The 26,615-nt window shown below is 40.5% G+C and overlaps 1 protein-coding gene across 1 annotated transcript; it reads left to right on the top strand.

Moving 5' to 3' along the window:
* Positions 1-4,596: 4,596 nt before the first annotated feature.
* LOC112223887 (eukaryotic translation initiation factor 3 subunit L) lies at positions 4,597-24,000 on the top strand. Its single transcript, XM_024387194.2, has 15 exons — positions 4,597-4,745; positions 5,334-5,376; positions 5,612-5,822; positions 14,938-15,017; positions 15,859-15,920; positions 16,100-16,169; positions 16,277-16,350; positions 17,810-17,981; positions 18,211-18,365; positions 21,273-21,443; positions 22,335-22,468; positions 22,758-22,931; positions 23,118-23,307; positions 23,451-23,531; positions 23,763-24,000. The coding sequence occupies exons 1-15, from the start codon at positions 4,716-4,718 to the stop codon at positions 23,844-23,846; spliced, it is 1,731 nt and encodes a 576-aa protein (XP_024242962.1). The 5' UTR covers positions 4,597-4,715; the 3' UTR covers positions 23,847-24,000.
* Positions 24,001-26,615: the final 2,615 nt, after the last annotated feature.

Raw genomic sequence — 26,615 nt, 5'->3', positions numbered from 1 at the left:
TACAATGTGAGCAAATGAGGTGAGATAAGGGAGGTAAAGGCAAAAAAGGCCATGGTGGCAAAGTAAATACAATATAGCAAGTAAAACACTGGAATGGTAGTTTTGCAATGGAAGAATGTGCAAAGTAGAAATAAAAATAATGGGGTGCAAAGGAGCAAAATAAATAAATAAATAAAAATTAAATACAGTTGGGAAAGAAGTAGTTGTTTGGGCTAAATTATAGGTGGGCTATGTACAGGTGCAGTAATCTGTGAGCTGCTCTGACAGTTGGTGCTTAAAGCTAGTGAGGGAGATAAGTGTTTCCAGTTTCAGAGATTTTTGTAGTTCGTTCCAGTCATTGGCAGCAGAGAACTGGAAGGAGAGAATTGGTTTTGGGGGTGACTAGAGAGATATACCTGCTGGAGCGTGTGCTACAGGTGGGAGATGCTATGGTGAACAGCGAGCTGAGATAAGCGGGGACTTTACCTAGCAGGGTCTTGTAGATGACATGGAGCCAGTGGGTTTGGCGACGAGTATGAAGCGAGGGCCAGCCAACGAGAGCGTACAGGTCGCAATGGTGGGTAGTATATGGGGCTTTGGTGACAAAACGGATTGCACTGTGATTTCATTGTGGAGCTAGAGGAGTTAGAGCCCTGTCTATGTTGGTAGATAAGATGAGAGCACCCCTCCAGCTAGGATGGAGTCCGTCACTCCTCAGCAGGTCAGGCTTGGTCCTGTTTGTGGGTGAGTCCCAGAAAGAGGGCCAATTATCTACAAATTCTATCTTTTGGGAGGGGCAGAAAACAGTTTTCAACCAGCGATTGAGTTGTGAGACTCTGCTGTAGAGCTCATCACTCCCCCTAACTGGGAGGGGGCCAGAGACAATTACTCGATGCCGACACATCTTTCTAGCTGATTTACACGCAGAAGCTATGTTGCGCTTGGTGATCTCTGACTGTTTCATCCTAACATCGTTGGTGCCGACGTGGATAACAATATCTCTATACTCTCTACACTCGCCAGTTTTAGCTTTAGCCAGCACCATCTTCAGATTAGCCTTAATGTTGGTAGCCCTGCCCCCTGGTAAACAGTGTATGATCGCTGGATGATTTGTTTTAAGTCTAATACTGCGGGTAATGGAGTCGCCAATGACTAGAGTTTTCAATTTGTCAGAGCTAATGGTGGGAAGCTTCGGAGTCTCAGACCCCGTAACGGGAGGAGTAGAGACCAGAGAAGACTCGGCCTCTGACTCCGACTCGCTGCTTAATGGGGAAAGTTTGTCGGCTGAATGAGCGACACCGGTTGAGCTTTCCTACAGCATTTCCTTCCAGAAACCGTGAGAAAGTTGTCCGGCTGCAGGGACTGTGCCAGGGGATTTATACTACTATCTGTACTTACTGGTGGCACAGACGCTGTTTCATCCTTTCCTACACTGAAATTACCCTTGCCTAACGATTGCGTCTGAAGCTGGGCTTGTAGCACAGCTATCCTCGCCGTAAGGCGAGTACAGAGACTGCAATTAGAAGGCATCATGTTAATGTTACTACTTAGCTTCGGCTGTTGGAGGTCCTGACGAATCGTGTCCAGATAAAGCGTCCGGAGTGAAAAAGTTGAGGAAAATATATATACATATATAAACGGTAATTAAAAAGTAAAAACCGTGAAGTTGTCAGGTAGCAAAATAGGTTGGCAACAAAACGCACAGCAACTCGAAAACAAGTCTGCAAGTTGTGACCGGAAATGACGTCAGAGTAGTGTAGACCTTGATGAAGGATACTAGCAGAGCCTAGTGGCAAAATACAGTTATGGCTACCCCAAAGAGAAGTACTTTTTGAGTGGCCATTAACAGCTACCACAACAAAAACTCTACATAGTTGTGTTCTGGGGATGTCACCGAGTAGGCTGATACCCCATTTTATGGGTGTACAATCCATAGTTCAACTTTACACTGCAATATGAATGTTCAATACAGACAATAGACTTACTAGAATAGAAAGAGCTCACGGTCAAAGTCCTGCAATTAGACTTACTAGAATAGACTTACTAGAATAGACTTACTAGAATAGAAAGAGTTCACGGTCAAAGTCCTGCAATTAGACTTACTAGAATAGACTTACTAGAATAGACTTACTAGAATAGACTTACTAGAATAGAAAGAGTTCACGGTCAAAGTCCTGCAATTAGACTTACTAGAATAGACTTACTAGAATAGAAAGAGCTCACGGTCAAAGTCCTGCAATTATAGCTAAGACAGTAATATTTGTGTAAACTCTGCACAGTTGTGTTCTCTGAGTGTCACTGAGTAGGCTGAAACCACATTTCATGGGTGCACCATCCATAGTTTAGGCTGTAAAGTGAAATATGAATGTTCAATACAAACAATAGACTGACTTAGATGGTGATTTCCCACAGTCAAAGTCCTGCAGTAAGCGCTAAGATGCTAATATTTGGGTAAACTCTTCAGAATTGTCCCCTGTGGCTGTCACTGAGTAGGCTGATACCCCATTTCATGGGAGCACAATCCATAGGTCAGGCTGCACAGTACAATATGTATGTTCAATACACACAATAGACTGACTGGAAAGGTGATTTCAAACAGCCAAAATCCTTCAATAAGCACTAGACAGTAATATTTGTGTAAACTCTACACAGTTGTGTTCTCTGGGTGTCACTGAGTAGGCTGATACTCCATTTCTTGGGTGTACCATCCATAGTTCTGCTGTACACTGCAATATAAATGTTCAATACACACAATAGACTGACTGAGATGGTGATTTCACAGTTAAGTCCTGCAATAAGAGCTAAGGTGCTAATATTTGTGTAAACTCTACATAGTTGTGTTTTGTGTCAGTTTCAATGAAGGCATTAAGGTGATCCGCCGATTGCACTATTGTTGCTCAAGCAAAAGTTGTTCATGACACACGTGCCTGTGCCTACCGTGCAGGCATTTGGTACATGAAAAATGTGTGAAGTTTTATCACTCAGTGTACACCGATCATGGCGAAAGAAAGGCCTAATGGATATAATCTGTTTCATTTGAGACAAACTTTGTTAAATAAGCGTAAACAAATAAGTTGTACTTAATATAATAGCGTAATACAAAGAAAAACAAAATACTGTCCATAAAGTGTTAAAATGTGGGTTTGTTTTTATTTAAGAAAAATGCCTAAATTGTCTGGATGTCTATGTCATAGAGTAGAGGAAAGAGTCATGTACATTTAAATTCCATCTGACACATTGACAACTCACAATAAGAAATGCAAGGTTACAGCCAAGGGTAAATGTGTCTGCATAAGGCTACTAGTTACCGTGCAACACAAGTCAGAATGTTACCCTGTCAATGCAAATTCATGCCACCAGGTGTCAAGTTAAGCAACCTGATTTGTAGGGCGCTTACCTGACCATAGATAGCAATAGTAATACAACACAGGAGGTCGGTGGCACCTTAATTGGGGAGGACGGGCTCATGGTAATGGCTGGAGCGGAATAGTGGGATGGTATCAAATACATCAAACATGGTGTTCATGTATTTGATACCATTCCATTCACTCCGTTCCAGCCATTTATGAGCCATTCTCCTTTCAGCAGCCTCAAATGTAATATTTGTAGACACTAAGTCTATTTTTGTGCACCAACTCCGCCATGATTCGTTGGACAAAGCCTATGGGGAAATGAATGGAATTTTGGGATAAATGCCGAGCTCCATTGCAACATTTCAAAATATATTTTAAACTAGTATCTAACAATAAAAAGTTATACGGTCAATGCCTATAAAAATGTAGTGCATTCAGTATGCATATAAAAACACTTGACTATTGCATTTGAAAATATTTACATCAGACACTATTTAATATTATCAAATTATTCAGTTGTTATATTCAGTTGTTAGCGTGGAAAGTTATTACAATCATCTTACTACTTTGATAGAGGACTCTTCTTTATATCTGTGCCATAGTGTCTGACATAGATAATAAACACAAGTTAAATAAATAATACAAATTAACTGTAAACATTATACTCACAAAAGTTCCAAAGGAATGAGTCATTCTCTATGCATAACATAACGGGTGCATCAAAGCTGGGAATGAGACAGAAAAACAGCTTCTATCTCAAGGCCATCAGACTGTTAAACAGCCATCACTAACACAGAAGCTGCTGCCTCTCATTGGTCACTTTAATAAATGGATCACTAGTCACTTTAATAATGTTTACACACCTTGCACTACTCATCTCATATGTATATTTTATACCATCTATTGCATCTTGCCAATGCTGCTCTGTCATTGCTCATCCATATATTTATATATTCTTATTCCATTCCTTTACTTAGATTTGTGGTTATTAGCCAGTTGTTGTGGAATTGTTAGATTACATGTTAGATGTTGCTGCACTGTCGGAACTAGAAGCACAAGCATTTCGCTACACTCGCAATAACATATGCTAACCATGTGTATGTGACCAATACAATTTGATTTTAACTTATTTTCGGGCATAACAACCCCCGTGCCAATATATCCAACAAAACAAAACACTGGCTTCTCCGGCATTATCACTTAAATACGGTCAATCGATTCCACGCCAGTAGCTCATCTGAGCCTAATTTCATTCCGCCACAATCCCAGCATGCTGCTGTCTACTATTTGTTCTAGTTGCAAATCCATTTCCGGTTCCTTTCTCCGCTAGCTGCGTGGTTTTGTTAAGCACACACGTTTGTACGAGATTGGAAATATCATAACATGTCGTACCAAACCGAAGAAACCGAAGAAGTACATACCCATTTTATGTTCTACAGTTTATTTTAGGTTATAGCGCGGTAACCTAATGTTGGCTATCCTCACCGGCTCATTACGAAGTAGAGGACGCCAGATTAACTAGCTAACTATAGTTGCTAACATTAGCGGCATAGCTACCCAAATTAGCTAGGCGGTTGATTTGATTATATTTTTCCAGATACTCACAAACAATTGTTGCTTTTCATGTGCTTACTAGTGTTTGTTATGAATTAGCTAGTTAGCCAGTCATCCAGTTGGCGAAAACCACCTATTTTACCTTGCCTACGCAACGCGTAGCTAACGTTAACTCATGGGGGAGTAATAGCTGTGGCTTCTGAGTGATTTAAAAATAAATATATCAGATACAAATATTTGCTGTTATCACATTGAATAGCTTTCAGAAGAAAAATACCCGAAACGTTGGGCCGTAATTAGTTATTTAACTAGCTAAATATGTTGACATTTTAATTACCCTGGTTTCACCAACTAGGATTTGGACTTTGACTGCTTGTTAGTTAAAGAGGAAAGTCTCAACATATGTCATGTTGATTTTAATTGACATACTTTTCCATCTCTCCACAGTATGACCCTTATTCCTACACAAATGATGATTATCTCCATACTGGTGAGTAGTTTTGTCTAGATATGAGTGCATAAACTACACTCAAATGTCAGGCATGTGTTTGGTGTGTAGTCACTACATACGCCTCACTCCATCAGTTAATTGTACCACAAAGTAGACACCAAAAAAAATCACATCAATGATTCTATGGTAGAAACTTACTGCACATATCCCACCATTATCATTTCAGTGCAACACTATTCCTTAAGAACCTCACCATTCCTCAATCTTCTTGCAGGTGACCCTAAAGCTGACCTGGCCTACGAGCGCCAGTACGAGCAGCAGACCTACCACGTCATCCCAGAGGTGATCAAGAACTTCCTGCAGTACTTCCACAAGACCATCTCAGACCTCATCGACCAGAAGGTGTACGAGCTGCAGGCCAACCGTGTGTCGAGCGAGAGCATTGAGCAGAAGATCTACGAAATCCAAGATGTCTACGAGAACAGGTACTGTCTTTTCTGTAGTTATCGTAACATTAATACAGTGCTGTCCCTTGACAAAATAAATCTGATGGGTCTAAATTTTGTATTTTCCAAATAGACACATTCTGTTTTAATAAAATCAACTATATATGCATTCTGATACTTTTAAGGGCACTTATGTTGAAATAAGACAAATGACTCGAGGGAGCCAGAGATCAGGATAACCAGAAGAAAGAAACCTTACCGTAATCAAAATTCCATCCAGGTTTAAATGAATATGATACAATCCTAAAAAGTAACTTCTTATGCTTGCCAACTATGTAAAAATAGCCTATGAAGCTAACGAATACAAACATTGCAGCCTGCAGGTAGAAAATATCCTGATTAAAAAATAAATTTTTTATAAAAAAATCACTATGGCTACAAATGGTCTGTCTGCAACAAACCTGAAACATATCAACTAACTTGAATCCGGTCGAAGCTCGCGCTAGCAAACTTGCAACATTCTATAACATATTGTGGGCCTTCAGTTTCCCACACCAGTGAGCTTGGGACAGACACAGCTGTTGGTTATTTGTGCAAGGGATAAGAAGTAATCAGGTAGGTGCTACATTTTTCCCTTTCATGCCGAGTGGTTAACGAAAGGGAGATTTTTAAAATACATTGAGGAACTATTGTCATTCTCAGTGGATATAAAACATACTTTGTTGGCTTGCTGTTTAAGGTGAAAACAATACTTTGAGAAGCTCCACACCTCGGTGGTGGTGTTAAGCCAGTCAGAAATGCTATCAGTTCCCCAAATGGGCACATTTCTATGCCTACATTGGCGTGCAGGCCTACTTTGCATAATCGGGTGCGCATCCTTACTCAACATTGACAGGAGAGCTCCAAACAAAAGACAATGACTAAATTGACAAGTTGTAAATGGAAGGAAATAAACCAAAACTTGTTTCTCAATTGTAGCATAGGTTGTGGACTCAGCAAACAATGTGTCCACTCCGACAATGAGAACGGTAAAAGACTTTAATAATATGTTGAATGCATTAACAGAAATGACCGTAACCAAACAAACATTGTAGATTTGATATTATTGGAATTAATGGTAAATGTACTGGTGATATACAGTGCATTCTGAAATTTCAGAGCCCTTAACTTATCTTTCTGTTAAGTAAAAATTGCCTCATTCTACACACAATACTCCATATTTACAAAGCAAAAACAGGTTTTTAGAAATGTTAGTGAATTTAACATACCTTATTTACATAAGTATTCGGGCCCTTTGCTATGAGACTTGAAATTGAGCTCAGGTGCATCCTGCTTCTATTGATTATCCTTCAGATGTTTCTACAACTTGATGTTTCATTTAAGAATCAAATCAAATCACATTTTATTTGTCACATACACATGGTTAGCAGATGTTAGTGCGAGTGTAGTGAAATGCTTGTGCTTCTAGTTCCGACAATGCAGTAATAACCAACAAGTAATCTAGCTAACAATTTCAAAACTACTACCTTATAGACACAAGTGTAAGGGGATAAAGAATATGTACATAAGATATATGAATGAGTGATGGTACAGAGCGGCATAGGCAAGATACAGGAGATGGTATTGAGTGCAGTATATACATATGAGATGAGTATATAAACAAAGTGGCATAGTTAAAGTGGCTAGTGATACATGTATTACATAAGGATGCAGTAGATGATATAGAGTACAGTATATACGTATACATATGAGATGAATGATGTAGGGTATGTAAACATTATGGCCTTGAGATAGAAGCTGTTTTTCAGTAACTCGGTCCCAGCTTTGATGCACCTGTACTGACCTCGCCTTCTGGGTGATAGCGGGGTGAACAGGCAGTGGCTCGGGTGGTTGTTGTCCTTGATGATCTTTATGGCCTTCCTGTGACATCGGGTGGTGTAGGTGTCCTGGAGGACAGGTAGTTTGCCCCCGGTGATGCGTTGTGCAGACCTCACTACCCTCTGGAGAGCCTTACGGTTGAGGGCGGAGCAGTTGCCGTACCAGGCGGTGATACAGCCCGACAGGATGCTCTCGATTGTGCATCTGTAGAAGTTTGTGAGTGCTTTTGGTGACAAGCCGAATTTCTTCAGCCTCCTGAGGTTGAATAGGCGCTGCTGCGCCTTCTTCACGATGCTGTCTGTGTGGGTGGACCAATTCAGTTTGTCTGTGATGTGTACGCCGAGGAACTTAAAACTTACTACCCTCTCCACTACTGTTCCATCGATGTGGATAGGGGGGTGTTCCCTCTGCTGTTTCCTGAAGTCCACAATCATCTCCTTAGTTTTGTTGAGTGTGAGGTTATTTTCCTGACACCACACTCCGAGGGCCCTCACCTCCTCCCTGTAGGCCGTCTCGTCGTTGTTGGTAATCAAGCCTACCACTGTTGTGTCGTCCGCAAACTTGATGATTGAGATGAAGGCGTGCGTGGCCACGCAGTCGTGGGTGAACAGGGAGTACAGGAGAGGGCTCAGAACGCACCCTTGTGGGGCCCCAGTGTTGAGGATCAGCGGGGTGGAGATGTTGTTGCCTACCCTCACCACCTGGGGGCGGCCCGTCAGGAAGTCCAGTACCCAGTTGCACAGGGCGGGGTCGAGACCCAGGGTCTCGAGCTTGATGACGAGCTTGGAGGGCACTATGGTGTTAAATGCCGAGCTGTAGTCGATGAACAGCATTCTCACATAGGTATTCCTCTTGTCCAGATGGGTTAGGGCAGTGTGCAATGTGGTTGAGATTGCATCGTCTGTGGACCTATTTGGGCGGTAAGCAAATTGGAGTGGGTCTAGGGTGTCAGGTAGGGTGGAGGTGATATGGTCCTTGACTAGTCTCTCAAAGGACTTCATGATAACGGAAGTGAGTGCTACGGGGCGGTAGTCGTTTAGCTCAGTTACCCTCGCTTTCTTGGGAACAGGAACAATGGTGGCCCTCTTGAAGCATGTGGGAACAACCGACTGGGGTAGGGATTGATTGAATATGTCCGTAAACACACCAGCCAGTTGGCCTGCGCATGCTCTGAGGGCCCGGCTGGGGATGCTGTCTGGGCCTGCAGCCTTGCGAGGGTTGACACGTTTAAATGTTTTTCTCACGTCGGCTGCAGTGAAGGAGAGTCTGCATGTTTTAGTTGCGGGCAGTGTCAGTGGCACTGTATTGTCCTCAAAGCGGGCAAAAAAGTTATTTAGTCTGCCTGGGAGCAAGACATCCTGGTCCGTGACGGTGCTGGTTTTCTTTTTGTAATCCGTGATTGACTGTAGACCCTGCCACATACCTCTTGTGTCTGAGCCGTTGATGACAACTGTGTTTCCTTTGGAACCTTAAATGCTGCAGAAAATTTTTGGTACCCTTCCCCAGATCTGTGCCTCGACACAATCATGTCTTAGAGATCTACAGACAATTCCTTCGACCTCATGGCTTGGTTTTTGCTCTGACATGCACTGTCAACTGTAGGACCTTTATATAGAGAGGTGTGTACCTTTCCAAGTCATGTCCAATCAATTTAATTTACCACTTGATTGGACTCCAATCAAGTTGTAGAAACATCTCAAAGATGATCAATGGAAACAGGATGCACCTGAGCTCAATTTTGAGTCATAGCAAAGGGCCTGAATACTTATGTAAAAAGGTATTTCTGTTATTTATTTGCTTAAATTTCTAAAAACCTTTCTCGTTTTTTTGCTTTGTCATTTTTTATTTATTTATTTTGTTACATCCATTTTAGAATAAGGCTGTAACGTAACAAAATGTGGAAAAAGTCAACGGGTTTGAATACTCCACGAATGCACTGTATATATGGGGGGAGGTTTTAGTGGGTGGAAGATTAGGGCAATCCGAGGTTTACACAGTTGCAGCTACAGTATGCTTAACAGTGCAAATATTACAGTACAGCAATATGGACACTTAATCATCATGGGGCTTTTTAATGTTAAGTTTACCAACATTGTTTGTGGTATCATTATTGTAAGCGGGGAAATAAGTGTGTAACCAGTTAAAATTGTAATCGCTTAGCATATCATAAAAAAATTAACATTTTTACCTTTCTAAAGTAATATAATATATATTGTTTACAGGAAATATATATATTTTCTCATGGGCAAAGAAACTCAAAAGGGGTGATTTAAAAAAAAAAATATTATCCAAAAAATGGATCCTTTAAAATATGCTATTGGATAAAAAAACAGATCTGGCTAATTATCTATCGGGGCAAATAGTAATGATCCACACTGCTTTGAAAATGTATCTAATTAATCTATTGGGCTCACAAGCAGCAAATTAATCTGTTATTATGATGGGAGATTATAATACGGTTTTAAGTGCCACAATGGATCGTAAAGGAAATCACACTACAAACCATCAACCTCATGCACTTAGGAGATTATGAATATCATAAATACTTTAGAACTAGTGGGTATATGGAGCCTGAAAAACCCTGACCTAGTAACATATACATGGAGGAGACTTAATCAAGCTAGCCGTCGCGATTACTTCCAGGTCTCATTCTTGCATCCAAGTTAAAGTATGATGGGATCGAATATGATCGGCCCACCATCTAATTGGCCTCCATATAACTCTTAAAGAATTTCCACTTGGACGGGGATATTGGAAAATTTATCAAAGCCTGCTGGTTGACAATTTGTTCTTAACTAAGACAAAAGTAATTCAGAATTCACTATCTACACAACATGGGTACCACAGATTCTCTTATTGTATGGGACACTTTTTTAAATGTACATTTAGAGGCAATTCAATGCAATTCTCAATTAAAACAAAAGCCTACAAACAAGCGACATTTCAGGCTCTCACAGACCTTTAAGAGGCTCCTCTGTCCTCCGCTTCGTAAGAAGCATTTCAAGGTCCTGGAGTGGCCTAGCCAGTCTCCAGAACTCAACTCCATAGAAAATCTTTGGAGGGAGTTGAAAGTCCGTGTTGCCCAGCAACAGCCCCAAAACATCACTGCTCTAGAGGAGATCTGCATGGAGGAATCGGCCAAAATACCAGCAACAGTGTGTGAAAACCTTGTGAAGACTTACAGAAAGCGTTTGACCTCTGTCATTGCCAACAAAAGGTATATAACAAAGTATTGAGAAACTTTTGTTATTGACCAAATACTTATTTTCCACCATAATTTGCAAATAAATTCATTAACAAACTGACCCTAGCCCCCCGACACATAAACTACTGCAGCATAAATACTGGAGGCTGAGACGGGAGGGGTCAGGAGACACTGTTCCCATCCGATGAGACCCCCGAACAGGGCCAAACAGGAAGGATAATAACATCACCCACTTTGCCAAAGCTCTAAACAATATTGTGCTGCTGAGGTATAATAAACAGATATGCCGTAATTTCCGGACTATAAGCCACTACTTTTTTCCCACGCTTTGAACCTCGCGGCTTATGCAATGACGCGGCTAATTTATGGATTTTTTCCGCTTTCACAAGATTCATGCCGCCAAAAAACTGAGCACTGTCACATAATGTGACGTAAATCGAGCGCGCTCAAACTTCCCATCATTCTGATTACGGTAGTAATTTTGTCACCCTCATCATGGCAGACACGGAGAAATGCATATGATGCAGCTTTCAATTTGAAGGCGATCGCTCGCTCTAGCTGTTGGAAAAGGAAATGGAGCTGGCCTTAATGAGTCGATGATAAGACGTTGGAAACAGCAGAGTGAGGAACTGACTCAGTGCAAAAAGACAACAAAAGCTTTGAGGGAAGAAAAGCAGATGGCCCGAACTAGAAAATGAGCTTAGACTGGGTCAACTCACAGAGAGCAGACGGCCGAGGTGTTTGAACTGTGCAGATCCGACTGAAAGCCAAAACAATTGCCACCGCAATGAAGTTTGAGGATTTTAGAGGTGGACCTTCGTGGTGTCTAAGATTTATGATACGTAAAGGCCTGTCCATCAGGGTTACGGACGAGTCTGTGTCAGCAGCTCCCTCCCGACTATGAGGAAACAGTTTAAAACTTCCGCAAATTCACCGATGCAAAGATAGCGGAGCATTCCACGATATCATAAATATGGATGAGGTTCCTCTGATGTTTGACCTGCCTTTCACTCGGACTGTCAACAGGAAAGGCGAATCATCCGTCACGCTGAAAACAACTGGGCATGAAAAAACGCACTTCACCTGTGTTCTGAGCTGCACTGCATCGGGAGAAAAGCTTCCACCGATGTTGATTTTTAAACGCATGGCGATGCCAAAAGAGAAATTCCAGAGGAATTGTTGTGAAAGTCAACAAGAAATGATGGATGACGGAAGGTCTAATGCATGAATGGCATACAGAGTGAGAATCACTCTGAGAGCATCAGGTGACCACTTGCGCAATGTAGCCGCTTACGGGTGTTCTTCAACAAACTACGTCACAATGCTGTAGACACCTTGGGGAATACAGAGAAAAAGTAATCCGGTTGATAGCCCATTCATTGCTCAATAGGTACGCATTGGAACGCAGTGCTTTCAAAACATGAGGCACTTCCGGATTGGATTTATCTCAGGCTTTCGCCTGCAATATCAGTTCTGTTATACTCAAGACTATATTTTTACAGTTTTGGAAACTTTAGAGTTTTCTATCCTAAGCTGTCAATTATATGCATATTCTAGCATCTTGCCCTGACAAAATATCCCGTTTACTACGGGAATGTTATTTTTCCTAAAATAAATAGGCTTTTAAACGAAACACGGCTTGTAACAAAAATAAATAGGCTTTTAAATGAAACACTGCTTGTAACAAAAATAAATAGGTGTTTAACCTTGTGACTAGGGGGCATCACAAGGTTAAAAGCCTATTTATTTTTGTTACAAGCCGTGTTTCGTTTAAAGGCTGTGTAAAGTTAATTTGTTTCAATGTACCGGTAAACTTAATAGTCCAGAAATTACGGTGTGTGTATATATAGAGTACAGGGAAAATAAGGTTGAATATATTATTATTATGACCTGCTAGATCTACTGTCTCTTTTATATTATGACATTTCAGCTAGATCTGTCTATTATATTACAACAGACCAACTGTATCTACTGTCTCCATTTCACTTTGGCAATTGTGGGTCTGTACATCTGTATATCTAGACTTAGATTTAGCTTTCCCTGACTTAGTCGCCATACTGATTGATATATAAACAGCTGAATCTGCGCGTTTACCAAAACAACGCTGTGCGTAAAATGCGTAGCTCCTTCCGGAATAAAACTTCAATAGCAAATTACTCTCTTTACGCTGGAGTTTACGACATGGGTTGGTCTTCCAACAAACAACCATTTTCATACTGCCGTTTAGCTCAGCTCAATGGCTATCTACCCAGCTAGATTTCAAGACGATCAGTGGTCATTGGGTTAAAATACAGTCAATTAACGAAACAGCGGGCAAATCATTGGTGCACAGTGATGTCATTACTTGTTGTCTTCAAATCGGTTTCTTTCAGTCAATACGTCCCGCGAAATGGCCCATCAGGTTTGGTTGTGTTACAAACAAACCAGTTGATTGCAATGAAACCAAACATGACTGGAAAAGTCACGTTCTGTGTGGGTTATTTACCTGGAATGTGTCGTCGAAAATGGAATGAGATGGAATTCACGACACAAGGTTCACAAAATGTTTTGTGTTAGGCTATAAAAATGGATTTTATCAAACAAAAGATCATTCATTATGTAACAATGAGCATTGGGATTGCAAACGGATGAAGATCGTCAAAGGTAAATGATTTATTTTAATGCAGTATGTGATTTTGTTACGCCTGTGCTGGTTGAAATTGTTGTTTTTTATGGGGCTCTATCCTCAGATAATCGCATCGCAGTAAATCCTTTTTTAAATCTGACAACGCAGTTGGATTAGCAAGATTCTAGGCTTTCTATACATGTGAGACACTTGTATTTTCATGAATGTTTAATATGACTATTTATGTAGCGATCACCATATGTTGTGGAATTTCAGCCCGCTACCGGGTTCCGTGCTCAGAGAGGTTAAGCAATGGCTTTTTTCTGGCCACTTCCGTAATCACTAACCTTTGATCTTCATCAGATGACATTCCTAGGACTTCATGTTACACAATACATGTATGTTTTGTTCAATAAAGTTCATATTTATATCCCAAAATCTCAGTTTACATTGGCGCGTTATGTTCAGTTATGTTTTGCTTCCAAAACATCCGGTGATTTTGCAGAGAGCCACGTCAATTTACAGAAATACTCATAATTAACATTGGTAAAAGACAAGTGTTATGCATGGATTTATAGATACATTTCTCCTTAATTAATGCAACCGCTGTGTCAGATTTCAAAAAAGCTTTACAGAAAAAGCACACCATGTAATAATCTGAGTATAGCGCTCAGAGACCAAAACAAGGCATACAGATACCCACCATGTTGTGGAGTCAACAGAAGTCAGAAATAGCATAACTATTCACTTACCTTTGATGATCTTCATCAGAATGCACTCCAAGGAATCCCAGTTGCACAAATGTTTGTTTTGTTCGATACAGTCCATTTATGTCCAAATACATCCTTTTTGTTCGCGTTTAGTTCACAAATCCAAATTCACAAGGGGCATGCACTTAGTTCAGATGACGTTTCTACGAACTGTAATGGAACTATGTCAGATGTATAGAATCAATCTTTAGAATGTTTTTATCATAAATCTTCAATAATATTCCAACCGGACAATTCCTTTGTCTTTAGAAAGGAAAAGGAATGCAGCTAACTCTCACGTGCGAGCGCGAGACTGAGCTCATGGCTTTTCTTCCAGACACCTGACTCAAACAGCGCTCATTCTCTCCCCCTTCACAGTAGAAGCCTGAAACAATGTCCTAAAGACTGTTGACATCTAGTGCAAGCCTTAGGAAGTGCAATCAGACCATTTTCCACTGTATATTGGATAGGCATAGATATTGGAATAACTACAAACCTCAGATTTCCAACTTCCAGGAGAGTGCATTCTGGAGAGAGACGTTTATTTTTAGCCACACTCCCCTTGTGCTGTGCCCACCCTGCGGCCATCTCGTGTGTTGTGTGTATATATGCTATTGCTCGGCCCAAAAAAGTTTTCAGTCAACTAATTGGGGTCTGTCATTTTAAAACACTTAAGTTTAAAGTTGTAATTTTACACATTTTTCCCTCTCTCCTTAGCTGGAACAAGCTGACTGACCGCTTCTTCAAAACATCTCCCTGGCCAGAGGCTGAGGCCATCGCTTCCCTCGTTGGAAACGGTAAGTGCGCCAGTCTACTGCTGTTTCTCCTTCCAGTTTGGGCACAAGCCCGTTCAGATGATCGTGGACACGAGTGGTGGTAGTTAGTAGTAGAAGACTTTATTATCTCTCCGGGGTTAATTGGTTTTGCAGCAGAATCATATCAAAAAATACATCACACAAGAAGTGTGACACAAAATAACGTGGACCACACATTTATTGGACAAAGTTGCTGGAATGAACAAAATTTCAAGTTATTGTAGTGTGGTGTGCAGTAGTAACATGCATCTTTAAAAAAAAAAAAATGCTATAGCAGCATGAGTGAATGTCTTTATTTGTTGTTTTGGCAACGGTGGACAGAGAAATGTGGACCTGATGGTAGGAGTTTAAACTTTAAACAGGATGTCTAGTGTCCATTAGTGTTCTCTGCTTTCTTTAGAGCTGTTTGCTTTTAAAGTGGAGACTATGTTGTTCACAAACTACATTGCCGCCTCTGTAGAGTATTCATGTTGTTGCTGTTTTCCATTGACAATGAAGTGGGAAGAATGCATAGGTTAATGTTTGTCATGAGTCTTGCCTTGGAAGCGGAAAAAGCCATTTCTGCTCAATGGGCCAGCTGCACTCAAAATGGTCTGTATTGTAAAAATGTGTTATTTGGTTTTAATTTAGTGTTATGCATTAGGGTTTAAAGTGTGGTTAGGGTTAAAATCAGATTTTATGACTTTGTGCCAGCTGTTGACCACTGCAGAGCTGCCTCCAAGTCAAGATTCATTACAATAAATGCCAACAAGCGAAGAAGGCAAAGAATGTTGTGCCAGTCTATCTTGTTGCGCTTGCTCACTTTTGCTGTTGGCCCATTCAGATGCTGTGTTCCTGATCCTGTATAAGGAGTTGTACTACAGACACATCTATGCTAAAGTCAGTGTGAGTATCTATCCTGCCACAGAACCATTGTTTAAGCCCTATCAGCTTTAAAATATAAATCTTACATCTCCTGTCCTGGATGGATTTAATCCAATGGATTTACAGTGCACAGAACTATAATAATGTCACTACTTGGAAGACTATACTTAAATAATGCTTTTGTGTTCTTTGACCATTAGGGAGGACCCACTCTCGACCAGAGATTTGAGTCTTACTACAATTACTGCAACCTCTTCAACTACATTCTAAGTAAGTTTGAGTACTAAATATTTGTTGTCTTAATATATGTTCATAATACACTGTTACATTGGATGTTTTCAATGCCTCAATAAGAAGGTATATATTGTTCTATATAGATGCAGATGGACCCGCCCCCTTGGAGCTACCCAACCAGTGGCTCTGGGACATTATTGATGAATTCATTTATCAGGTAAATTAACATTGTTTGGTATGTTGCATGTGTATTAGTTTTTCAGCGTCAAAATGTACACTACCGTTCAAAAGTTTAGGGTCACTTAGAAATGTCCTTTCTGTTGAGAAAAGGCTATTTTTTTGTCCATTTTAAAATAACATCAAATTGATCGGAAATACAGTGAAGATGTTAATGTTGTAAATGACTACTGTAGCTGGAAATGGCAGATTTTTATGGAAAATCTACATAGGTGTACAGTGTCCCGTTATTAGTAACCATCACGCCTGTTCCAATGGCACATTGTGTTAGCTACTCCAAGTTTATCATTTTAAAAGGCTAATTGATCATTAGAAAACCCTTTTGCAATTGTGTTAGCACAGCTGGAAACTGTTCTGATTATAGAAGCAATAAAACAGCCCTTCAGACTAGTTGAGTATCTGGAGCATTTGTAGGTTCAATTACAGGCTCAAAATGGCCAGAAACAAAGCACTTTCTTCGGAAACTCATCAGTCTATTCTTGTTCTGAGAAATGAAGGCTATTCCATGCGAGAAATTGCCAAGAAACTGAAGATCTCGTACAATGCTGTGTGCTACTCCCTTCACAGAACAGCGCAAACTTGGCTCTAACCAGAATAGAAAGAGTGGGAGGCCCCGGGAGGCCCCGGTGCACAACTGAGCAAGAGGACAAGTACATTAGTGTCTAGTTTGAGTAAGGGTCTAGTTTGAGCAAGTCCTCAACTGGCAGTTTCTTAAAACAGTACCCGCGCAACACATTTTGAGCCTGTTATCGAACCCACAATTGCTGATGCTCCAGATTCTCAACTAGTCTAAAGAAGGCCAGTTTTATTGCTTATTTAATCAGCACAAGTTTCCATTTTTTTTATTTTTACCTTTATTTAACTAGGCAAGTCAGTTAAGAACAAGTTCTTATTTTCAATGACGGCCTAGGAACAGTGGGTAAACTGCCTTGTTCAGGGGCAGAACGACAGATTTGTACCTTGTCAGCTCGGGTTTGAACTTGCAACCTTCAGGTTACTAGGTTACTAGTCCAACGCTCTAACCGCTCTAACCACTAGGCTAGCCTAGGCTACCGATCAATTAGCCTTTTAAAATCAAATTTGGATTAGCTAACAATGTGGACACAGGAGTGATGGTTGCTGATAATGGGCCTCTGTACACCTATGTAGATATTCCATAAAAAATCTGCTGTTTACAGCTACAATAGTCACTTACAACATTAAACATTTCTACACTGTATTTCTGATCAATTTGATGTTATTTTAATGGACCAACATTTTTGCTTTTCTTTCAAAAACAAGGACATTTCGAAGTGACCCACAACTTGTGAACAGTGTACTTTTCTGGCAATTTTTTAAATCTATGGCATTCATTTGGTACCCCTCTGTCTTGAAGCTGCTATGACGCATGGAATTGTGACTGCATTTGAATAACAAGTTCACTCTTCTTCCCCAACCAGTTCCAGTCGTTCAGCCAGTATCGCTGCAAGACAGCCAAGAAGTCTGAGGAGGAGATTGAGTTCCTGAGGAACAACCCCAAGATCTGGAATGTCCACAGTGTTCTAAACGTGCTCCACTCGCTGGTGGACAAGAGCAACATCAACCGCCAGCTGGAGGTCTATACCAGTGGAGGTAAAGAAGTTACAGCTGTAGATGCATTGTATATGCATTGATATATTGTTGCTTATTGTTGTAACAATATATTGTTTGTAGTGATATATTATGACATAACGATATAATTTGTAGCAAAATATTTTGACATTTTCTTACACCACATTCTTCTCAGTGATCAATACTGAATGGTTGATGCAGTCCATGGTTCCTGTGCGACAGCTCTAAGAGGTTGTGTTTTGTGGTGCAGGCGATCCAGAGAGTGTGGCTGGCGAGTATGGCCGTCATTCCCTATATAAGATGCTGGGGTACTTCAGCCTGGTTGGGCTGCTGAGGCTACATTCTCTGCTCGGGGACTACTACCAGGCCATCAAAGTCCTGGAGAACATTGAGCTCAACAAGAAGGTACACTGGCCACTGTATAGTAGTACTGTCGATGTTCGTACAGCTGAAGATGCATGTCCAAATCGAAGCAAATGTATTAGTCAGGTACACATATTATACAGATGTTATAATGGGTGTAGTGAAATGCTTACGTTCCTAGCTCCAACAGTGCAGTAATATCTAACAATAGGAAAGGAATATAGGAATATTAGAACGAGCAATGTCAGGGTTCGGAATATATGTATATGATGGTGTGTGTTATGGACAGTATATGAATTGAAAAGGTGTGCACAGCAGTAATTATATAGGATGAGCCTTAACTAGAATACAGATATATACATATCTAGGGTTTCTGTTTGGAAAATGTGGCGCTGGATAACGTGACCGGGAAGGTTTTAATTTTCCGGACCCATATGCACCCATTAGGGTGTCCACCCTCGGTGCTCAGAATGACACATCACATTTAGAATATGGTAATGCATTTTAACAGAACAGGCAGCTCATGTAATGAAACAGCCAATAAAACATGTTCTAACATTTGTCAAAATACAATTCGTGGATGAACACCTTTCTAAAACAGCGCACATGAGAGAACGCCATTCTAAACAGTGCACCTGATAGCAGTTCCATATGTGACTGTGGTGAAAATCTCTGTTAAAATCTTAGAGGGGGAATCTAAAGATGCAACAACTAGGATGGGTTGCTAATAAGACTAGGATTGTGCCTTTGGATTCTGGACAAAGAAAGAAAGTTGATATGAAAACAAATATAACAGGACATAAATGGCATGGCTGTGGGTCCAATAGAGAAGTACATGGAAATACATTTGCCAAAATTATATAATTACTCCTGTTTACACAGAAATAAATAAAATGATTCAAAATACTTCACCAGAAAGAAAGCACGACTTAGCCACAGAGGAATAGAGGTTCATTATCTAATTAAATAACATTTCTGTGGATTGTTTAAAATCACAAACTCGTAAGCCTACGCTTATTTGAAAAGCCTGAATTATTGAGTTGTGGGTGTCAGTGAAAAGCATCTAAAATATGTGTGAAGATAATGTCTTGGGTATAATTTAAAATGTTTAGACAAGATGAAGGGCTATGGTGCTTGACTATCGGTGAGTCTCTCCAGAATGGCTCAGCTGTGTCCTGCCATTTCTTGGGCTTTCATTATGTGAATTGTGTTTGCCCTTTGATAAATACATACAAATCTATTCCCCATTACATACTGTGTGTCACCAGTAGTAAATGTACTGTTAATCCATGTAATTTGCTTACATAAACTGCTCTTAATTTATGTATTAATTACAAGTAATTTACCGTTCTCATTCTCGGAGTGGAAATGTTTTCAGAGTTCACAACCTGCTGCAGTTGTGAGAAATAAGTTTTGGTTTATTTCATAACCATAAAGATTTGTGTACTTTTTAAATTTAGTCTTGTTTGGTGTGCTCCATATGAGCAATGAGATGGCTTGTTTCTCTGAGCACGCATACGTACCTGGCCAATTGCAGGGAAATGTAGGAAAGGGTTTTTTAAACATCTATTGCGAATTATATATTAAAACTCTAGTTCCTCGCATTACACTATTTAAAAAATCGTTCCAACAAGCTCCCCCTCGATAATCACCACTCTGTGAAAGAGCTATTTAAGTTACAGGTGTACTACTGCATTAGCCTATAGGCTATGAGTTCCATGTGCTCATTTATTTAGCACCAATGCATCACGGTATATCAATGTGTCTATATGGCAGAGGCTGGTAATCTTGAAATAGTTGACTTGACTTTTAGATATTTGTAATTCTAATTGAGATTTTTATGATTAACCACCTGGCAATGATTTTGAGAAATGAACATGTTATTGAAATGATTCATGAAAACGTGCTGTTCCATGTAAACGTGCATATAAAAATCATAACTGGAATGCAGAACAGTAGAAATGGTAGGATAAATTGTAATCTTCCCCTAACTTGAAACTCACATGCTGCCGATTAAGTCTTTATAAAATATTTGCCTCCACATTTCCGTAGTCGGATTTTGCCTATAGGGTACTTTGAAGCAAGGTAAGACATGCCTCATAATGTGAAATAAGACATTCACGTTTCAAATAAAGTATGTTTTTTAAATGCATACGGCCTCCAGCTCACATTGTAAAGTGGTGTGAGGCACACTTCAATTACCAGTTGAGAAGTCAAAATAGGCTCTGTATGCTGTGCGTGTCTGATAGTCATCATGCATCTTATTTATCAAAAAGCTAACAAAGATGCACACAGAACAATGTAATCCCCCCCCAAAATAAATATGCAAATTCATCTATAGACTGATAAGCATGACTGTCAAATGTGTTTTCCATCAACTGGTATTTCATCAATTAATAAAAAGCATTCTTAAACAGTTTTTTCCCCTCCTGGTGATTTTGGCCGGCAACAGTTTAATTAATCGGCTTTTCATATAAAAAAATTCGGCCAAGTGGTTAGAGCGTTGGGCCAGTAACCGAAAGGTTTCTGGATCATATCCCCGAGCTGTAAACATTATTAAAGCGACTTGTATTCAATGACTATGTACATAGGGCAGCAATCTCTAGCGTGCAGGGTTGAGTACCTGGTGGTAGCCGGCTACTAAGTTACTGAAGTTCAGGGCAGGGTACTGGTCTGAGGCCGGCTAGTAGTTACTATTTAACAGTCTGATGCCCTGGAGATCGAAGCTGCTTTTCAGTCTCGGGTCCCAGCTTTGATGCACCTGTACTGTCTCCGTATCTATCCCCAAATGCCCACTCTCTGATATTGACAGACCTACGAATTAAGGAGTGGGCCTTAACTGTTGAGACACCTCTGTCCATATTTCTACTCCATATTTCTCTCTCCAATTGATTCCCTGTTTGCTCTAACCCACTCACTGCCCTCTACTTTATATTTAATCTCTCTTAGAGTATGTACTCTCGTGTGCCTGAGTGCCAGATCACCACCTACTACTACGTGGGCTTTGCATACCTGATGATGAGGAGGTACCAGGATGCCATCCGTGTCTTTGCCAACATCCTACTCTACATCCAGAGGACCAGGAACATGTTTCAGAGGTCCACCTATAAATATGAGATGGTCAGTGACAATGTTTGTGCGCATGCACCTTCAGGACTGCCGCACAAAAGAAATGCCAGCCCGTGCAGATGATGATATTGTTAGCAAATTATTGCCATGTTATAGCTATTTCTTTGTTAAGCCATGGGCGAGTGATTGCTTCCGTCAATTACTTTCTTTGAAAAGTAAGTTTGGCAAAGCTTTGTTTTTGTCTTAAAGGGGTATTTTGAGACGCGCTTGAATTTGAAAATAAGCTAATAGGCAGAGGGTATAGCCTTCATTCAGATTCTGTGTATGGTAATAATAATGATGTTTTTTATTTTGTAAAGTGCTTTCTTGCATCATAAAATTCAATTTCCAGTCACGTATTAGGCCCATGGTGTTAACACACCATTTTCTATTTTTAAACATGTGACTTGAGCTTTCAGACAACTAAACAGAAAAAGGTTCATGTCAAACCCTTCGTAATGTTTTTACATCTAATAGAATAAGCCAACATTGAACACCATATAGGCCACTATAGGCTGAAATCAATAGCTATTTCCATATGAAAATGTTATGGGATGCATTTGATCCCTTGTTTTTGTTAGTAGGCCACTGATAGGCCTAATAGGCTCAAATAGCCTCAGTAGTTTACTTGGCAAATGTCTAAAATTAACTGGAAGCGGGTACATCGTCCGTGTAAGTAAATGCACACAGGAAGTTGCACAGAATGCTCACAAGACTTACAATGTTCTCAGTGATATATTTTTCTTAGGCCCACTGACCAATATTCCCCTAACTACATTACTGATTATGATTAACATCTCCCTCTCAGAACTGGGTGATGTTCATTAGTGCACATAATGGAAAACTTTTTAAAATGAAGACGATCCTGGTAATTGGTTGAGTCACTTCTTCCTGCTCCTCCAGATCAGCAAGCAGAACGAGCAGATGCACGGGCTGTTGGCAATAGCCCTGACCATGTACCCCATGCGCATCGATGAAAGCATCCACACCCAGCTCAGGGAGAAGTATGGAGACAAGATGCTTCGCATGCAGAAGGGGTGAGTGAGAAAAAGTCTACACTTACTACCACACTGTGGGAACTCTAGGGGCTAGAGGAATTTATAGGCCCTATGTGGAGATCGGACAGACTGGATTTGTTTGGTCTAAGCAATATAGTGAAACTTCCACCTGGATTATCAGAGGGCGAGGTGGAGCTATTACCATATTGCTTACTTGCACCTGTCAAATCCACTCAGATTGCCACAGGGTGTAAGGGTCTACAGTTCGATTTTGAATTGGGCCATAGTTGGTGTTTGAGACTTGACTGACATGACTTTGTGACCTCAGAGACCTGCAGGTGTTTGAGGAGCTCTTCAGCTTTGCCTGTCCCAAGTTCTTGTCCCCGGTGGTGCCCAACTACGATAATGTGCTCCCCAACTACCACAAGGAACCCTTCCAGCAGCAGCTCAAGGTGTTCGCTGAGGAGGTGCAGCAACAGGCCCAGCTCTCTACCATCCGCAGGTAACAAGTTATCTCTGAGAGTCTGGTGAGCTGCTACAGTCAGTCAAGTTCAGCACCTCCCTGTTTCACTTCGTTTCAAAATATTTCTCCCTACTGAACATGACCCAGCTCTCTAGCATTGCTCTCTAACATGGTTCCTTGGTTTCCCCATCTAACCTCACACTGCTCCATTTCTCTGCTGTACAGTTTCCTGAAGCTCTACACCACCATGCCTGTGGCCAAGCTGGCAGGGTTCCTGGACATGACTGAGCAGGAGTTTCGCATCCAGCTTCTGGTCTTCAAACACAAGATGAAGAACCTGGTGTGGACCAGCGGCATCTCTGCCTTGGACGGAGAATTCCAGTCCGCCTCCGAGGTCGACTTCTACATCGACAAGGTGTGTGTGTGAGATGTCGTTACACAGAGCCCACTCACCTCGTTTTAGATTCTGTTTAATGTATTAACTCCGTCAATATGGAATTAACTCTTTGGACATAATGTAGTGAAGTAACCTGTATTCATTGTCTTATGTGCCTGCAGGACATGATCCACATCGCAGACACCAAGGTGGCCCGCCGCTATGGAGACTTCTTCATCAGACAGATCCACAAGTTTGAGGAGGTGAGAAATTATACATTTTCAAATTACTTTACAGCAGAATTTCCAGGTAGCAACAGTCTGTTTACCTTTATCATAGTATTTCTGTTACATTGCAGACGTTTGCTTCTGTATTTAATTATATATTTTTAGGTCACAGAATAGGAACGTTAAAGTCGTTTAAATTTGGTTTATTCCAGTTAAAATTTTAAATAAATGTTTAGTCAGTTTGTACTTGTGTTATTCGCCATGCAGTTGAACAGAACGCTGAAGAAGATGGCCATGAGTGGAGCCAGCACCATTGCCACCGCCGCCGCCACAACCACCCGGGCCACATGAGTCTGACCTCTGATTTACAGCCGCTAAATCTGGCCTACCTGGCTCTCTATTTCTTGGCTCTGTTGATCCTCCAACAGAACGATCGATAATGCTTTTTTTATTTAACAATAAAGGATGAAGTGGTGAGCTAAAAGCCATGTTTTGTTGGGTTGCACATGGAGTCATTGTGATAATTTATATTATCAAATGGGTGTACTGTGATTTTAGTACCCTCAAACAGTACAGTAGTTAATCAACTAAATCAGAACCACTAGATGGCAACATTTAGCTATCAATATCTTTACTCTCAAGTGCCACCAGTTATTTATAGGACCTCAGAGTTTTGTATTATATTTTATTTCAACTGCTATGAGATTAGATATTAATTTACACTGAACAAAAATATAAACACAACATGTACAATGTTGGTCCCATGTTTCATGACCTGAAATGTAAAAAAATCCCAGAAATGTTCCATACGCACACAAAGTTTATTTCTCTCAAATTTTGTGCACATTTGTTTACATCCCTGTTAGTGAGCAATTCTTATTTCCCAAGATAATCCAGCCACCTGACAGGTGTGGCATATTAAGGAGCTGATTAAACCCCATGATCATTACGCAGGTGCACCTTGTGCTGGGGACACTAACATGTGCTTTGTCACACAACACAATGCCACAGATGTCAAGTTGAGGGAGTGTGCATTTGGCATTTTGACTGCAGCAATATACATCAAGAGATGTTGCCAGAGAATTGAATGTTAATTTTTCTACCATAAGCCGCCTCCATTTTAGGGAATTTGACAGTACATCCAACCAGCCTTACAACCACGCCAGCCCAGGACCTCCACATCCGGCTTCTTCATCTGCGGGATCGTCTGCGACCAGCCACCTGGGCGTTTGATAAACCGAGTAGTTATGTCCCTAATAAAGCCCTTTTTGTGGGAAAAACTAATTCTGATTGTTTGGACCTGGCTCCCCAGTGGGTGGTCCTCCAACAATCTCAGGCCTACCAATGGCTGTGCCCCTGCCCAGTTATGTGAAGTCCATAGATTAGGGCCTCATTAATTCATTTCAATTTACCGATTTCCTTATATGAACTAACACAGTGAAATCGTTGAAATTGTCACATGTTGCATTTATTTTTGTTCAGTGTATATAACACATTTCAACTATAAATTGTCATCCAATATCTTGAGCTGTGTATTGAGAGATTGTCAGCGTTCACGATTTCCTGCATTTTGTGTGCCCCCCCAATCTGTCAAAGGGTCAACGTCATGAAGATAGTCTTTGACAGCTCAATCAGTAGAAGTAGTTACCAGCTCAACCTCCTTAGTGTCTGCCAGTGTCTTTAATACCCAGCCATTGTGCTCCAATGGTGAGAGTTGAGCCAACGTATCGAATTCCTATCAACCCACTGACCCTGGGGCGGAGGAAGTTGCATATTTCTTTTATCACAGATCATCCAACATTAGTCTAGTGGTTAGAGGGTTGGGCAAGTAACCGAAAGGTTTCTGGATCGAGTCCCTGAGCTGCCAAGGTAAATCTGTCATTCTGCCCCTGAACAAGGCACTTAACCCACTGTTCCCTGGTAGGCTCTCATTGTAAATAAGAATTTAACGGACTTGCCTCGTTAAATAAAGAAACATTCCGAAAACGTAGCGCAGGACTGGTGATAATGATTACCATAGAAAATGTACAAAATTAGAATATAAAAATAAATAAATGCTAAAAACATGACACTTAGATTCGGAAACGGTTGCTATACAAAAGGGGAATGACAAATGTCTCAAGTACAATGTACACCTATTCCAGACATCTACTCTTCCCATTTTGGTAAAGTAGCATTTTTTTAAAACTTTTTTTTTCTCCGTACCATTTTCTTTAAAGTCAAGTCCCCTTTAGGGGACCTGCATAGTTCTGGTATCTGTTCCGACCGACATTTATTAATTGATCTATGGACACTGTCGATTGAAATGGCTTGCGTTGAGCGTTAGTCCTGGTTCCTACAGACAGTATATTTTTTGAGCCTGTGTGACACAGGATGTGAACCCTGAAACTACTTGAAGCTGGGATGTCCCTCCTAGCACTTCATTTGCTCTTTTCTGACTGTCCAACTCCTGACTGAACCCTACATCACAGCCACTGACAAAGCACATGTCCGCAATCCTTGCAGCAGAGCGGAGAGTGGCTTCATCACTAGCACATTCAGAAATCGATTTATAGCCATTAATCTGAAATAATTAATTGATTTTGAAGGGGAAAAAACATTGTTTGTCATAGATGGACAATATTAATATGACAAGCTAGTTCAGGAAGCCAGGCTAGAGTGCTGAGACTTTCACGGCGATGGGGCAGACGTTTTGATCAAGAGACCTTTAGAAAATATGCACAACACTATAAACATGCAAAGATGTATTTTACAGTTAAGGTGAATTCTTATAGTTGGTCGTTAAATAAATTGATTGTACTATATTTAGAAAGCATGTCATTTCAACCCTTATTCATAATTTTGTTCAATAGGTACTACAGAATATTTCATTTGTATCATATTTGGCTGTGTGCTTAGGCTGTTGTCCTGTTAAAATGGCGACGGAGAAGTGTCCTCTAAAGTGACTACACCTCAGCAATTTAACTATTTTTACCAGAAAGATGAAATTTCTATATTTTATGTATGCAGCATTACTAGTTATTGTTTATGGGCCTCTCATGATATAACTTTTGGGGATCACATTTTCAATTACATTTAATTGGTTTTAGACTTAATCTTTGAATTTAATGTTAATCTTTT

The sequence above is a fragment of the Oncorhynchus tshawytscha genome, linkage group LG24, assembly GCF_018296145.1.
Source record: "Oncorhynchus tshawytscha isolate Ot180627B linkage group LG24, Otsh_v2.0, whole genome shotgun sequence".
Lineage (NCBI taxonomy): Eukaryota > Metazoa > Chordata > Actinopteri > Salmoniformes > Salmonidae > Oncorhynchus > Oncorhynchus tshawytscha.
Note: the sequence above shows the minus strand (reverse complement) of the source record. Positions and strands in the feature narration are given on the sequence as shown.

Coding starts and splice junctions, on each gene's coding strand:
- LOC112223887 (XM_024387194.2), top strand. CDS start 4,716: ATGTCGTACCAAACCGAAGAAACCGAAGAA. Junction 21,444..22,334: donor CCACCTATAAATATGAGATG/GTCAGTGACAAT, acceptor CTGCTCCTCCAG/ATCAGCAAGCAGAACGAGCA. Junction 22,469..22,757: donor ATGCTTCGCATGCAGAAGGG/GTGAGTGAGAAA, acceptor TTGTGACCTCAG/AGACCTGCAGGTGTTTGAGG.